Consider the following 15,602-nt stretch of genomic DNA (forward strand, 5'->3'; position numbering starts at 1 on the left):
GTTTGTGACTGACTCACTATGTATACAGTTTGATCTATATACATATATATATATATATATATATCTGTGTGTGGGTACACAGTAGTTTCCATAATTAGTAAAGCGGATCGACTCCAAGTTCCAAAGACATAAATCTGATGAAATTATTTTTATTTATTTATTAGTGTGTTCGAATGGGAAAAGCCCAAAACCAATAGCCCAAAGCATCATTGGACTGAACGAATACTGCACGGGCTCTCTTGAGATTTCATGTTGATTGTATGGGCTTGAAATATATATCGGGTTCATCATTTCGCGGTGGAGATCGTGGTTTTCTAGTAATTATTGGGTGATTCTATCTCGCAAATGTAATGTGAAAGAAAACTAATTAAATTGTTTTTATTGTACTATGTCTGCGGGATTCCCTTGTAAGTAGAAAAAAAAACTAATTAAATTGTTTTTATTGTACTATATCGACGGGATTTCCTTGTAAGCAGAAAAAAAAAACTAATTAAATTGTAGAACAAGGGGATTGAATGCTTGTTATTTGAATAATTGTCATATATTAATCCTAGTTGAAATATTTTATTAATGTTTTACCACTACGTCCTAATGAAATAGGACCAGTTAAGATTTTCTTATAATTTTTAGCTCGATAATAGAATTGATTCTTATCGCTGTGAAGCCATTGATTATATCTTTCTTGAAATTTTAATAACGAGCATTCCATTTACTCACCATACGAGGTAGAACCACTTAATTTTTTTATTTTTTTTTACGTTTTAGCTTGATAATAAAATTCTGTTGCTGCAAAACTATTCTTCATAATCATCTCTTCTTTTTATTTTATAAATATTCATAATCTTTCTTGAAGTTTTAATAGAGAGCATTCATTCGTTCACAACCTAATTACAATAATATAATTACATTATAATCTCAAACCGTCGAATATGGGAGAGTCCATGCTAGCAATAAGTGACAGCACATACACTGGAGGACTTGCATCATTTGCTACACACACACACACACACAGCTCATTCCAGCAAATCAAAATACCAAAAGAAGAATAAAAGGCAATAAAAAAGAGAATATTAATACGAGGTTCCATTCATATCAATCAATCTATCGTGCACTAGCAAGAACCCATGACGATGTTCTGTAATTTTACTATGATTGGTTTAGTTCGTGATGTCAATTACATATGGCTCTGAAAAACGAGTGAATTAATAGTCTCATTTGTTAAAGTGAAAGGATCGATGAAGAACATTCCGAAAATACCATCACGCACACAAACCCGAACAGCTAATGCCAATACTAATAATACTAGTTGGCTAGCTGGTCGACTATATATGAAAGGGTCACAAACAACTCAGACAATGCAGACTCGAACAAAGTTATTGCAGACTCCCTAAAAAAGAAAAAAGAAATATATAATTAGTTATTTTGCGGAATTCTATAATAAGGCAATGCAAGCCTCCTATAAGAAGGCCTCCTCCATCTTCCCCTCTCTTCACCCCCCCGACCCGACATACTATCTTTCTCTCTCTGTGTTCTCTCTCTTCTTCTGGTCTCTCTCGAGAGATCAGAAGAAGAACTCATCGTCATTACAATCATTATTCTGAGAAATTGAGAGAGATCTGGAGAGATAAATATTCATACTCAAAAAATAAAATAAAAAATATATATAATTTTTTTGATATAATGGGGGCGTCGAAGTGTTCTTCTTCTGGCATTTTTGCAGTTATTATCTTCTTTCTCATTTACAATGTCTATGTGTTGCCTCTTGCTCATGCTCAATCCCCAGCCCCTGCTCCTGCCCCCACCAGCGATGGTACGTATACATGTATTAAACTCTATTCAATTTCCCTTCCTTTTAATTTCTCATCTTTTCCCTAACTTTTGGCTTCTTTTTTTTTTCCCCTCTTAATTAATACTCAATTATGTCTTTTTCATTTTTGTCCAATTACTCTGGAATAAGTGACGAATTTGATAATTCGAAAAAATGATGGCATATTGATAATTTAGTCCGTACAATATAGCATAAACCTACCCACCTGAAGATTAGTTGATCGATCTTTTCTTTGTTATTTCTACAAATACGCAAAAATCTCGATTTCCTCCGGTCTCTAAAAAAAATAAAAAAGTAAATCGATGATGAAGTAAAAATAATTAATTGATTAAGATGGTACTGCTGGCTGATCTTATATATTGATTGGTGTGATGGTTGCATTGCAGGCACGTCCATAGACCAGGCAATAGCATACGTGCTGATGCTGGTGGCTCTTGTGCTCACATATCTCATCCATTGAATTCAACCTCGATATATCAATTAATAAATGTTAATTTCATTGTCACTTTCCATATAGCATACAAAATTAAATTAATTGATTGATTTATATATTGCCTCAAAAACCGGAAAAAAAGAAAAGAAAAAGAAGCTCATATTCCCGAAGAACGGTATGTTTTTGCTCCGTTTTCTTGGATGTGCTGGAGAGGGGGGCATTATTTCCCGAGAGATATAGAGATTTTTTTTTCTTCATTTTATGATTTTATTGTACTGGTCTCATTATTGATTCATGGGCTGTAATTCGATACTTCTGAAGTGATATTAAAGATTCTCTTTCTTTTTTCTTAATCATGTTTTGGCTGTGTGTTAATGAAACATCCATTATATTTTATTTTAAATAATAAGTGATGAAAATTCGATCATAATTAACTAAAACTTTGGAATATATATATATATAAAACGTTCATCGCAAATGACCCCGACATGAATCTAATTAATCGCCTTTCTTGTCTTGGACCTAAATCTCCACTAATTATTCGTCTGACATGATGTATTGTTGGGCCCATCACTTTCATTAAATTAAGCCTGATGATCTTAATTAGCTCGATTAAGGCTAACTAATTGAAACAAGTACCAACATAGTTTGGTTGATTCGGGTGATTTGGCGTCTCTTCTTCTAAAATAAGATCTCACATCCAAGTCTTGGGTAAAATTGAGAAAATCAACGAGTAGGAGAGTTTTACGTTTTATTGGTAGGGTGATTGAGTTTGGACTTGGGTTAATAGGACACCATTAGATTTTGAATACGGAGTGGCGCATACCTAAAACAAAAAGTTAATTGAAACCAGTGATACGAATTAGTTATATATTGCAATTCAGGGCTACATCCCCTAATTCAACATATATATATATATATATATTGTGCAATTCTACTGCCCCAGATATATCAAGGTCAATGTAAGGTCGAACAATAGAATGTCTATGACTACGAACATAAAGTCGAACCAGCTGATTTTATCAGTCTAATTAGAAAAAAAAGATATGTATTTCTAGCTAGACGTATAATTAATTGGGCCAAATTCCCCAAGGGGGCCGGCGTATAGGTGAAATGTTTGTCGATCAATCAGAGGACTAATCGACAACCAGAATATATGCATATTTCCTTGCTTCTACGCCAGGTTTGTGATTCTTAGGGCAATGCAAAAGAAAAACTCTTTAAGGTTTTGTGAAATAAACATGAAAGTGACATTTGCATACAGCTAGCTGTTGTTTATAATTACCAAACCTGCGGAGGTCAATTGTCAAGGCGTGACCAACCTTGGCATTGTCTGTTAAGTTATGGAGCCTGAAGTACTGTGAATCCGGGTCGAGATCGGCGATCCAACTTGCCGGTGAGTTGGCTGGGGGTTGCAGGGGGGCAGCGCCCCCTTGCTTGGGGGCCCGGGGGCGTAGCCCCGAGACAGTGGTATATGAAGTTTGATGGGTTCATGCATGAGATCGAGTTTGTCAGATGCAATGCTGATCATTGTTGCTACTTCAAGAGGTTTGACAATAGCTTTATTATTTTGCTATTATATGTTGATGATATGTTGATAGCAGGCTCTTGTGCTCAAGAGGTGTATAAGTTGAAGAAGCAATTGTCCAAACAGTTTGAAATGAAGGATCTTGGAGAGGCTAAACAAATCCTAGGTATGAGGATTAATCGAGATAAAGTGGCAGAAAAGTTGTTCCTTTCACAGGCTGAATACATTGAAAAAGTTTTGAAGAGATTCCGTATGGATACAGCAAAGCCAGTGAGTACTCCTATGGGTAGCCATTTTAAGCTATCAATGAAGGATTCACCTAAAAGTGATTCAGAGCGTGCTCATATGGAGAAAGTTCCCTACGCTTCAGCAGTTGGAAGTATTATGTATGCTATGGTGTGTACTAGACCAGATATTGCGCATGCAGTGGGAGTTGTGAGCAGATATATGAGTAATCTGGGTAAGCAGCATTGGGAAGCAGTAAAGTGGATCTTCAGATACTTGCGAGGTACCACAGAGAGGGCTCTATGTTTCGAAGGCAAGAACATGGTTTTGAATGGTTATGTTGATGCTGACTTGGCAGGTGATCTTGATAAAAGGAAGAGTACAACCGGATACGTGTTTACTTTCGGTGGTACATCGGTTTCTTGGGCTTCTAAGTTGCAGAAGACAGTGGCTTTGTCTACTACAGAAGCGGAGTATATAGCAGTGACAGAGGCTAGTAAAGAAATGATATGGCTGCAGAATTTCTTGTGTGAACTGAGAAAAGAGCAGAAGAACAGTATTCTTTACAGCGACAGTCAGAGCGCTATTTTCTTAGCGAAGAATCCAGCTTTTCATTCAAGAACGAAGCACATTGAGTTGAAGTATCATTACATTCGACATATCTTGGAAAAGAAGACTTTGCAACTGATGAAGATACGTGGAAGCGAGAATCCTGCTGACATGTTAACTAAGGTTGTGACCTTAGAGAAGTTGAAGCTATGCATGGCTTCAACTGGCCTTGGAACTTGAAGAGTTCGAGGATTGGCGCCGCCGTCATTTTATGGGTTATTTATTGACTATGAAGATGAAGAGATAATTGCATTCGTGTTCAGTCTCCAAGTGGGAGATTGTTAAGTTATGGAGCCTGAAGTACTGTGAATCCGGGTCGAGATCCCATTGGGGATGTAATTAGGGTTTGTTCCCTTTAAAACAACAGTTTATATCTCTTGTAACCCTAACTCAAAATAGTGATATACCTGGCTTGGCGGCGCCCCCAGACGTAGTCAGAATTACTGACGAACTGGGTAATCAATTCCGTGTGTCACTTTTACTTTTTCGTTCATATTATCTTCTACTATCGTACATCAGTCGCAACATTGTCAACTTATAAATTAATGATTTCTCAGAATGATATTCTTCAGATATCCTTAGATTAAAATATGTCCCCAACGCTATATATAATGTCACTATACACATGATCGATCTCGCCTGTCATAAAATATATGTCTAGTTTTTAGTTTTTTTATCTATTGAAATCAGTATATGCAACTCTAAACATATACGGCTCGTTGAACTTATAATCATTTACTAGACTCTATCCGCGTCTACTGTGCGGCAATTGTAATAATTTTGTCCAATACCTTCATTGATGCATAGATTGATTTGAAAGAGCAACAAAAAATTATTAGTGCCAAAATAAAAATGAGAATTGGAGATAAAATTTGAAAAAGAAACAAAAATAATATGATAGTTTCATGGAATTATGAAGTTGAGAGATGAGGGAGCAAAATAAGGAGAGAATGACATGCACACGTAAATAAAGATGACAGAACAATGTAAAATTAATAATATTATCTTTCAACTTCTCTATTTTATTTTAAATTCTATAATATTTAAATTAAAAATAAATGATATTTTGAAACTTTGACTACCCTATAAATTAAAAGATAGTTATTATAGCATCGAATTTTCAATTTAATAATAATGATATAATATAAAAATATTACCTCATCGATCATGACCTTATGTAATATAGATACGCCGGACGATACCATATATATATATATATATATATACACAAAAAGAAAACCTACTATATATTGTATGGTGACCTAACTTATTATTTCTTTTTAATGATACCTTCTTACAAGCAATTTATCCATATTGCTTGAATAATATAAATCTCTTTATCATCATATATCACTAATCAATTCAAGCATAGAGAGACAGCTAGCGGATGATGGAGCGTTTTTCAACCTCAACAACGGAATGTAAGCTAGCTAGGTTTTGCAAATGATTACTACTTAACTTATTTATTTTTAGCGTGAATTCTGATATCCGGAATCTCAATTTATCAAAGGGTAAAACTCTCCTAACGTAGATTTTCTGCATTACTACTTAATCTTTTAATTAAGATCAAATTAAACCTCAAAGAATAAAAATTTAAGAATGCTCTGTCCCTAATCTTGCAGATTGCACACCTCGTAAAACTTCATTCCTTAGACAAATTTTCCAACTCGAGAGAACCAATTAAACCTAACTATTCTACCAATTATAGTTCAATTAATACGTCTTTCATCCAATAAAAAATTTCACCAAGTTCAGGCTTTAGAAATCACACGCACACACATATATATAGCTGTCTTTTTGTTTGATTACACGGATCATGAATTTGATGAAAAAAATGTTTCGAAGTACATGCTCGATCGAGATGTTAAAGTAACCAAGCATATGCTTAATCTAATTGTCGATGTATGTGGAATATGCTTTCAAATACCAACATTTTGTTTTCTTGGTGTTTCCTCAAGGCCTTGGTTTAAACGGAGCGGGTTAATAACAATAATAATAATAATCTTTGATTCACTTTCTTTAACGACCATCTATATCTGTATATATATATACAAAACAAGCGCACAATAATTATCACCAATCAGTGCACATCAAAGTAGCCCCCCAATACCGAATTTCGGTGACAAAATGGCCTCCAACGATAATCTAGCCATTCTCAGCGCCCTTGACAATGCCAAGACTCAGTGGTACCACTTCACTGCGATCGTGATCGCGGGGATGGGCTTCTTCACTGACGCTTATGATCTTTTCTGCATCTCCACGATCTCGAAGCTCCTGGGCCGCCTTTACTACTATGATCCTACGACGACACAGCCCGGGAAGCTCCCTCATTCTGTGAACAACGCTGTAACTGGTGTTGCACTGGTTGGAACACTGACTGGGCAGCTATTCTTCGGGTGGTTAGGTGACAAGCTCGGCCGAAAGAAGGTGTATGGTATCACCCTCATCCTGATGGTCATCTGTGCCATCTGCTCTGGCCTCTCGTTTGGCTCCACCTCCAAGTCGGTCATTGGCACCCTCTGCTTCTTCAGATTCTGGCTCGGGTTTGGCATCGGAGGCGACTACCCTCTCTCTGCCACGATCATGTCCGAGTACGCCAACAAGAAAACCCGTGGAGCGTTCATCGCAGCAGTTTTCGCCATGCAGGGTATGGGTATAATATTCGCCGGGCTTGTCTCGATGATCCTATCAAGAATCTTCCTCAGCAAATACCCGGCCGATCCGTTCGTTACAGAGCACATCTTATCCACGCAACCTGAGGCAGATTTCCTGTGGCGGATCGTGCTCATGCTCGGAGCTCTTCCGGCATCACTCACTTACTATTGGCGGATGAAGATGCCTGAAACTGGTCGTTACACTGCTCTCATCGAAGGGAATGCCAAGCAAGCGGCGGCTGATATGGGTCGGGTCCTCGACATCGAACTCCAAGCCGAACAGGATAAACTGTCACATTATAAGGGATCCAACGATTACAAACTCTTCTCCCCAGAATTTTTCCGGAGACACGGGCTCCACCTGCTCGGCACAGCGAGTACTTGGTTCCTGCTCGACATAGCCTTCTATAGCCAGAACCTGACCCAGAAGGACATATTCCCAGCTATGGGCCTCACGGACGAGGCAAAGAACGTCAGCGCCCTCCGCGAAGTGTTCCAAGTGTCCCGTGCGATGTTCGTGGTCGCCCTGCTCGGTACTTTTCCGGGATACTGGTTCACAGTCTTCTTCATTGAGAAGCTTGGCCGGTTCATCATCCAGTTGCTGGGTTTCTTGATGATGTCCGTGTTCATGCTTATAATCGGAATCAAATACGATTATCTCAAGGACAAAAGCAACCACAAGGTGTGGCTTTTTGCGGTCCTATACGGGCTGACCTTCTTCTTCGCTAACTTTGGTCCAAACAGCACGACCTTTGTGCTGCCGGCGGAGCTTTTCCCAACAAGGGTGAGGTCCACGTGCCACGCTATGAGTGCAGCTGCTGGTAAAGCGGGGGCAATGGTCGGGGCCTTCGGGATCCAGTACTATACCTTGGATGGGGAATCAAAGCAAATCAAGCGAGCAATGATGATCTTGGCCTTCACGAACATACTAGGGTTTTGCTTCACATTCTTAGTCCCCGAGACTAAAGGACGCTCGCTCGAGGAGATTTCGGGAGAGGATGAAATCATGCAGGCGAACAAGACGCAGATGGCTGAGGGCGATAGGTCTTCGGGGATTCAACCAGACAGCGTATACTCCAGAGGTGTAGCATTGGGAACTAAATGAGGGTTTCTAGATATCGAAAAGAACCTGCAAGGTGGATGGAGTTGGAATATGGTAAGAATAATGGAAAATGGACAGGAAATTGTGGTTTGCTTTAGTATTATAATATATGATAAGATACATACTACTAAATATAGTACACTATGCGACTATAAGAGCTATCAGTGTGTATGTGTTCTATGGTGAAAGAAGCAAAGCATGCATGAAAGAGACTGTATAAGCTTCTTTTTTTTTTTTTCGATTAGTGAATGTATAAGTTTTGTACCTTTCCTGTCTTTAATTATATATGTATGTCAATTTCCCACTAGTTTTGGAAATTAATGTTAAGCTTGCACCTACCAGTCATGATATGAAATACATTTCTACTTCATATATAAAAAAAACCTATAAATTTTTGTTTGGTGAGAGAAGCAATTATTTTATTATTTTTAATTAATGATTTTTTTATTAATTTCATATGGCAACAATATAAATCTACTAGACATGGACCCAAATTACGTGCGAAATGTATTAATAAATATTATCTTCTCCCTTCAATTTCCCAATGGTTCTATGGCTTGTGTGAATTTATTAACAAATATTATTTTCTCTCTCCATTTTTCCATGAGTTACGATTTCTACATTAACTTTTTTATTCATTACATGGTAGATTTATGGATCTAATACAATAACATAAAAATTTAATTAAATAAAGGAGCTGACATTTTTTTTTTCTTACTGATTATGAGCAATACTTCCATTTGTAGAAATTCAAGGAAATTCAATTTGAAAGCTAAAATAATTTTTGAAAAAGTAAAATAAAATGGAGGAGTTATCCTTTGTTTTTTTAGTATGCATTACTAGATAGTTAATATTTGAAAATCCAATGGATTCTAACTAATTCAAGTTCTAGATGAGTCAGCCTACTAAGAGGTTAAACTCTTACAAGGGTGGATTTTTTTCATCACAAGACTTTAATTCAAGACCTAATTTAAGGAAAATAGATGTTGAACCATTTTAAATCAATCCACGTCGATGAGGAGTTATGCACATTAATTGAGTTGAGGAAGAAGAGAGGGAAAAGAGTGGGAGAACTTTTAGGAGAAAAAATGGGTCAGCAGAGAAAGATAATAAAGAAACTATTTATGAAGTATTGATTTAGTAGTAAGTAATTTCAATTTCGTAAAAAGAAGAACATAAGTTCGAGTCCCATGAAACATATTTTTTGGGAGAAGAAATAATACTCGATCTCCTGAAATTGGAGAGTAACATTCTTCCAAGCTTAATATTTTACCATAATTTTTTTTAAAAAAAAGAATTACAAAATTGAATATGGGTCTAGTGATTGTCTTTCTCTTTTTCCCGGTGGAATGTCGGCCAATGGTGATTCTTAATTTTTTATGGAGTTAGAGGGAGGATAATTTTGGAAAAAAAAGAAAGTTTTTTTTTTAATACAAGGGAGGTCCATAAACCTAATACATCTCATCTTTTTGTTTGCTTCGACTCTCTTATCTCCGAGAAATAATTTCTCACTATCTCCTCCTAAAGCTTCATTAGGTTTCCCAACTCGAGCACTAATTTAACCTAATTCTTCTAGCAATTACAGTTCCGTATGTACGTGTTTCATGCAATCGCAAATTTTACAAGTTCAGGCTCTGCAGTAATCTAATAATACATGTGTACCGCAGAAGTTGAAGCAAGCATATGCTTTATCTAATAGTCGATATACACATGTGAAATATACTTTCAATTACCAACATTTTTTGTGCGGGCTTAAAAGGGTGTTTGGATTGTAAGTTAAAGTTTTTTAACTTTAACTTTAACTTTAACTTAACACACTACACAACAAAAACACACATTTTTCAAGTCAAAAATTTTAACTTTAACTTTAACTTTAACTCAACACACTATACAACAAAAATACACGTTTCCCAAATCAAATTTATAATCTCATTTCATTTGTCATTTTTCACCATCAAAATCAAAATTACTTTAACATTGAAATCAAACACACTAATTTATCTTCCAACAATCCACCATGTGAGTGTGTATATATATAATGAGCACAAATTATACCACCTATAATCAATACACATCAAACTTGCATGTAAATTTCGGCGGACAAAATGGCCTCGAACAATAACCTGGCCATTCTCAGCGCCCTCGACAATGAGAAGACGCAGAATTGGTTTGGAGAGTGTTGTTGCTGGAATAAAAATACTGAAATATAATTGTTGAAAAATAAGTATTGATTTTAGAATAAGTAAATGCGCTTAAAACATAACAATTTGAAATCGCTGAAATTAAAATTAATATTTAAAATAGAGAACAAACAGAAATAGTTTTTATAAGCACCTATCAACCTACTGAGAAAATCACGTTTTCAACCATAAAAATTAACCAAACTATGGTTTTGAGAAAATTCGCCAAATATGATTTCCGTTGAAAACTCGATAAATTAAGTATTTATTCAACCGCTATCACACTCCCAAACAAAGCCCATGTTGCCATTTTACCGATGTGAGAAAATAAAAAAACAGTGCCGTTTGCTAGCGAAATGAGAAACGATGGCTCTCCGTTTCAAAACCTTTGCCAACACGAGCGAATGACAAGAAAGAAACGCACGAGCAATGGAATGGATTGAAAAGGACAAAATTGTCAATTTGGTCCCTGAAAGATACACTTTACTGCAAAATTGGTTCCTGAAATATATTGTGTGTACTAATTAGTTCAAACGTTAGAATCAATTGGTCATTCCGTCTAATTGGCTGTTTGAAAACGCTGACATGTCCCGTTATCCGCTGATTTGGCACGTTAAGTGTCGGTCATAACAAGTTAAAAAACAATGCCATTTTTTAATTTTGTTAGTATCTTTTAAAAAATTATAAAAAAAAAGGAGAAGGAAATCCGGTGAGAGTAGTGCGGGAGAGGGAGAGAGACAGAGGAGTGAGTTCGATGGCCATATTTTCGGTCACTAATGAATGAGAAGTTGGTCTCTTTTTGTTTCAAGAGGGATATGGGAAATCCCAAATATTTCCGAAGGTCATCAGTAATGGCCACCCCCAATGAATTTGAAATTTTTTTTTAGGGTCGTTTAGTATTGTTGGAGAAGATAATACGGAATTTACTCGAGTTGATTTTCATCCCCGACCGAGAGCAAAATTGGTGTAGGATCAGCTCGAGAGAAGACAGAGTAGTCTCTTTCTCTTTGATGTTTCCCATAAGAATGATGTCAAACATAAGAATGATGTCGTCCGTAAAGAGGAGATGTTTTTAATTGTTTTTGTAATATTTTAAAAGATACTAACAAAAATTAAAAATGACATTGATTTTGAACTTGTCATTACCGACACGTTGCTTAACGTACCAAATCAGCGGATAACGGGACACCTCAGCGTTTTCAAACGGCCAATTAGACGGAAGGACCAATTGGTTCTAATGTTTGAAACGTTCGGACTAATTAGTACACTCATATATTTCAGGGACCAATTTGCAGTAAGATGTATCTTTCAGGGATCAAATTGTCAATTTTTGTCTACTGAAAAGTCCAAAGTTCCATGCCCTAGAAACCCAAATTCCCTCCCAAAATCGAAAGCTTTCCCACCGCTTCTCATTCTGGAATCCTTCATGAGATGGGATATGGAGGTCGAGGAGGTGGAGGCAGTTCTCGACAAGATCTGGGACTTGCACGACAAGCTCAGCGATGCGATTCACTCCATCTCACGCACCCACTTCCTCAACACCGTCAAAACGCTGAGCAAGAAGTCCGGTGATAAGACGACGGCTAAACAACACCAGTATCAGCAGGGCAGCGAGCCGGAGAGCAGGACTTCCGGGTGCGTGTTCGTGAAGGATTTCGCCGCCTACGATGAGGCGATTCAGGAGGCCAAGAGCCTCAATTCGATCCGGACTGCTCTCGAGAACCTCGAGGACCAGCTCGAGTTCTTCCACGTAAGAATCCTAAACACCGGATTTGATTCTCCGTGACCTTGTTTCTGTTGGGTTTGCTTGGAGAGATTCGGATATATCCCTGTTGCCTCTGTTTCTGTGTTCGGTAAGTGCTCAGGTGGTAATGTTGTGTGTGCATCAGTCTCAGTTTGATTCCGCTGTGTTAGAAATGGGAAGAAGTGATAGTTGTGTCACCATACCGAGTTGCGCTGGTTATTTTCACCTCATAAATGCTGATTTTAAAAATCTATTTTCCTATGATTATATATGCGACTTTAGTAGCGAAAAAAAGTTCTTATATTTTTCTTTTAAGATTCTCAGAGTCTTGCTGCGAATCAATTTTATCCCTTTCCCTGTCCGATGTACTGGTCATCTTGTAAGCATTATGAGATTGAAATTTATGAAATTTTTTTGAAGGCCATGTTTTTCACAGTATGGATTGAATAGTCGAGAGAGAATGTTCTGTGTTGATGAGAAGACCATAACCTTGCTTGAGTGGATTGAGGAATTGATTTATTTTGGCTGAAGGAATTAGCATTTAGGAATAGCCTTAATTCTTGTTATACGTGATCAATTCACGTAGTTGAAGCTATAGGTTTAACATCCGAATCACTTTCCAATGGTCTGAAAAATCTAGAGCCACAAGCTGAGCAATAGATATCAGAGAGGAGATACTATGACTCCTGTGGAGGTTCCGAAGACGAGAAATTCAATTTCAAAAAGATATCATTGATGCAATAACTCAGGCATGCTTATAAGTTTTTTAGAAATCCCTTGCTTCTTCTTCTCCTAAATTCTATGTGTACATCTGCAGCCAAGTCTGTTGATTAATGATTTGTCTCCTTTCAAACTTTCTAGTTTCCTATTGGTTTAGACCCTGAGATTAATTCTGTCTTATATAATCTCTTGGGTTTAGTCCTTGTTAATAGTATTCCCTGATGTTTAAATATTCGCCCATTAATGCTTACGCAACCGATCGTTTGAAAGTTATCTGATGAAATGCCTTTGACTCCATCGAACTTGTTCTCTGCAGACTGTACAGATCCAGCAACGGGCTGAGAGAGATGCTGCGATTGCACGACTAGAGCAGAGCAGGATTGTTCTTGCAATGAGGTTAGCAGAGCACCATGGAAAGAAATACAAAGTCGTTGAAGAAGCCCTGGCTTTTGTAGGAGATGTGCAAGAGGCGAGTCGCTTCATTTTCCCTGAATATCTCTACAGTACTGCAAATGGTGCTGGTGAGAACTTGGCAAATCAGAAGGGAAATATTTTGATGAAATTTCTAGTTTCGAGTTTTAACTTTGCAAAGGGTTTCCTGAGACTCGATCAGGCGGGTGGAGTACTGGGGAATGCTGCTTTGGTTGCAATCACTATGATGGCATTGTTGAACTTCAATCAGGTAACACAGAAGGATCATATTCATAAGCATCGCGTTGATATTTACGGTGGTAATGGTTCTAAAAGATCCTTGACGAGGCTGCACAAGTCATCGAATGGTAGCTCAGGGCAATTGGATGTGCTGTTGGCCCGGGGTTGATTCAAACCGTGAAGTCATGTTATTCCATTGATTGCCTTGTTTTTTCATACCACGAGCTCCATGGAGCGGTTGCAAAGAGAGCCGCAGGAGCTAGCTTTTTTATTTTTTTCCTTCCTTTTTCCCCCCTTTCTGACTTCCCATCTTTGGAAGTTTTATGTACATCCCTGGCTTTTGAATGAGAAGGTGTGTCCGAGAATGTTTGTAATTCATTCTGACTTTATTTTTCATGAATGAAGATCTCTCTCTGTTTTTTTTTTTTTGAAAATCATGAATGATGATCCAATCAATCTTTCCCGGCTCTTTCCAGCTCTAATACAGATCTCCGGTTTTGTAAGATTTTGGGCTTTAACCCTTAATTGAATCTACATCTTGGGCTGACCCTGATGGCCCAGTATCTTGAAAAGGGCATTTTCTTATTGAGAAAACATTCAATTTGGTCCTTGAAAAATCATTTTGCTAATAATGTGGTCCCTAAATGAATTTTGCCAACAGTTTGGTCATCGAAATATCGTTCTGCTAGACAATTTAATCCCGACGTTATTTGACTGTCGACACCATGACAATAATCTGACCATGACGTTAACTTCAAAATTAAATTATCTGGCGGAACGGTCTCTTGAAGATCAAATTGTTCGCCAACTGATTTGTTGATGACCAAATTGTTGGCTAATTAATTTTTTGATGACCAAATTGCTGGCAAAATTCATTGAGGAACCGAATTATTGGAAAAATTAATATTTTGAAGACCAAATTGTTGGCGAAATTCATTAAGGGATCAAATTTTTGGCAAACGGATTTTTCGAAGACCAAATTGAATGTTTTCTCTTTTATATTGTATCCAATATTTGTCCCTAGGCCTTCGATGGACGTATAGCAAGTCAATGTGTGGACTAAGAATTCTAGTTCGCAAGGAATAAAATGTTGAAAGACCTATGAGTAGCTTGGTTGTTAGATCGCAGAACAATCGATCATCCCGATTGCTCCAATGTTGAGGAATACTTTATACTGCAAGGTTTAGGCAAAATAAGAGTGCGTTTGAATTTATAATTGAGTTAAGTTGAGTTTTGGTTTTAATTGATTTGTAATGATTGTATTGTTGAATTAATTGAAAAAGTAATAAATAATTGAGAGAAATTAATTATTAAGTAATGATTGTGTTGTTAAATTGTGAAAAAGTAATGAATAGTTGAGAGAATTTAATATTAAAAATTGAATTGAATTGTTAAAAAAATTTAAAAAATGAAAAAAGTAATGATTGTGATGTTGAATTAAAGATAAGTGAAGTTGAGTTGAAAATTTTTTAAAAAACAAACACACCCTTAGGGTATTCAGAAACAACGATTATTCAGAAACAACGATTATGTCGATCATGAAATCAAAATAAACAAACATCTCGGTATTAAATGGTATTAAGAAACAACGATTACATATGAAATTTGAAGTCGAATACTGTCTGTGCTAACCAAGAACACTTTGTTTAAGAATTGAGATTCCCACGTCAGCCAATTAAGATTTGTAATCAAAGTCTCATATAGAAAAAACAAGTGAATCCTCATGTCATATGAGCTGCCAACTGTTGTATAAATACCTGGAAGACATTTTGATGTTTTGCACGAAGTGTATGTGTGGGTCAGTGGGCCCAAAATGTCAAAGGTGATGGGAACAACAGTACCATAATAATTATTTTTACCAAGCTGCCATGCATAGCTGTTCCTGGCCTCTTACAACCGTTTCCGGCTTCTTCTCCCCCTACCCAGTT

At 37.0% G+C, this 15,602-nt stretch overlaps 3 protein-coding genes across 3 annotated transcripts; all 3 read left to right on the top strand.

Moving 5' to 3' along the window:
• The first annotated feature begins 1,472 nt into the window (after positions 1-1,472).
• On the top strand, positions 1,473-2,614 carry LOC116197095 (arabinogalactan protein 41-like). The gene is made up of 2 exons (XM_031527119.1): positions 1,473-1,810; positions 2,215-2,614. Exons 1-2 carry the CDS (start codon positions 1,681-1,683, stop codon positions 2,286-2,288), a joined length of 204 nt encoding a protein of 67 aa, XP_031382979.1. The 5' UTR covers positions 1,473-1,680; the 3' UTR covers positions 2,289-2,614.
• Positions 2,615-6,657: 4,043 nt separating this feature from the next.
• Positions 6,658-8,587, top strand: LOC116195141 (inorganic phosphate transporter 1-11-like). The gene has a single exon (XM_031524119.1). It carries the CDS (start codon positions 6,751-6,753, stop codon positions 8,380-8,382), a length of 1,632 nt encoding a protein of 543 aa, XP_031379979.1. The 5' UTR covers positions 6,658-6,750; the 3' UTR covers positions 8,383-8,587.
• A 3,338-nt stretch (positions 8,588-11,925) lies between these two features.
• On the top strand, positions 11,926-14,101 carry LOC116198166 (plastid division protein PDV1). The gene is made up of 2 exons (XM_031528516.1): positions 11,926-12,309; positions 13,340-14,101. The coding sequence occupies exons 1-2, from the start codon at positions 11,986-11,988 to the stop codon at positions 13,841-13,843; spliced, it is 828 nt and encodes a 275-aa protein (XP_031384376.1). The 5' UTR covers positions 11,926-11,985; the 3' UTR covers positions 13,844-14,101.
• The last annotated feature ends 1,501 nt before the right edge of the window (positions 14,102-15,602 follow it).

The sequence above is a fragment of the Punica granatum genome, chromosome 2 (genome assembly GCF_007655135.1).
Source record: "Punica granatum isolate Tunisia-2019 chromosome 2, ASM765513v2, whole genome shotgun sequence".
Classification (NCBI taxonomy): Eukaryota; Viridiplantae; Streptophyta; class Magnoliopsida; order Myrtales; family Lythraceae; genus Punica; species Punica granatum.

Coding starts and splice junctions, on each gene's coding strand:
- LOC116197095 (XM_031527119.1), top strand. CDS start 1,681: ATGGGGGCGTCGAAGTGTTCTTCTTCTGGCATTTTTGCAGTTATTATC. Junction 1,811..2,214: donor TCCTGCCCCCACCAGCGATG/GTACGTATACAT, acceptor GTTGCATTGCAG/GCACGTCCATAGACCAGGCA.
- LOC116195141 (XM_031524119.1), top strand. CDS start 6,751: ATGGCCTCCAACGATAATCTAGCCATTCTCAGCGCCCTTGACAATGCC.
- LOC116198166 (XM_031528516.1), top strand. CDS start 11,986: ATGAGATGGGATATGGAGGTCGAGGAGGTGGAGGCAGTTCTCGACAAG. Junction 12,310..13,339: donor ACCAGCTCGAGTTCTTCCAC/GTAAGAATCCTA, acceptor TGTTCTCTGCAG/ACTGTACAGATCCAGCAACG.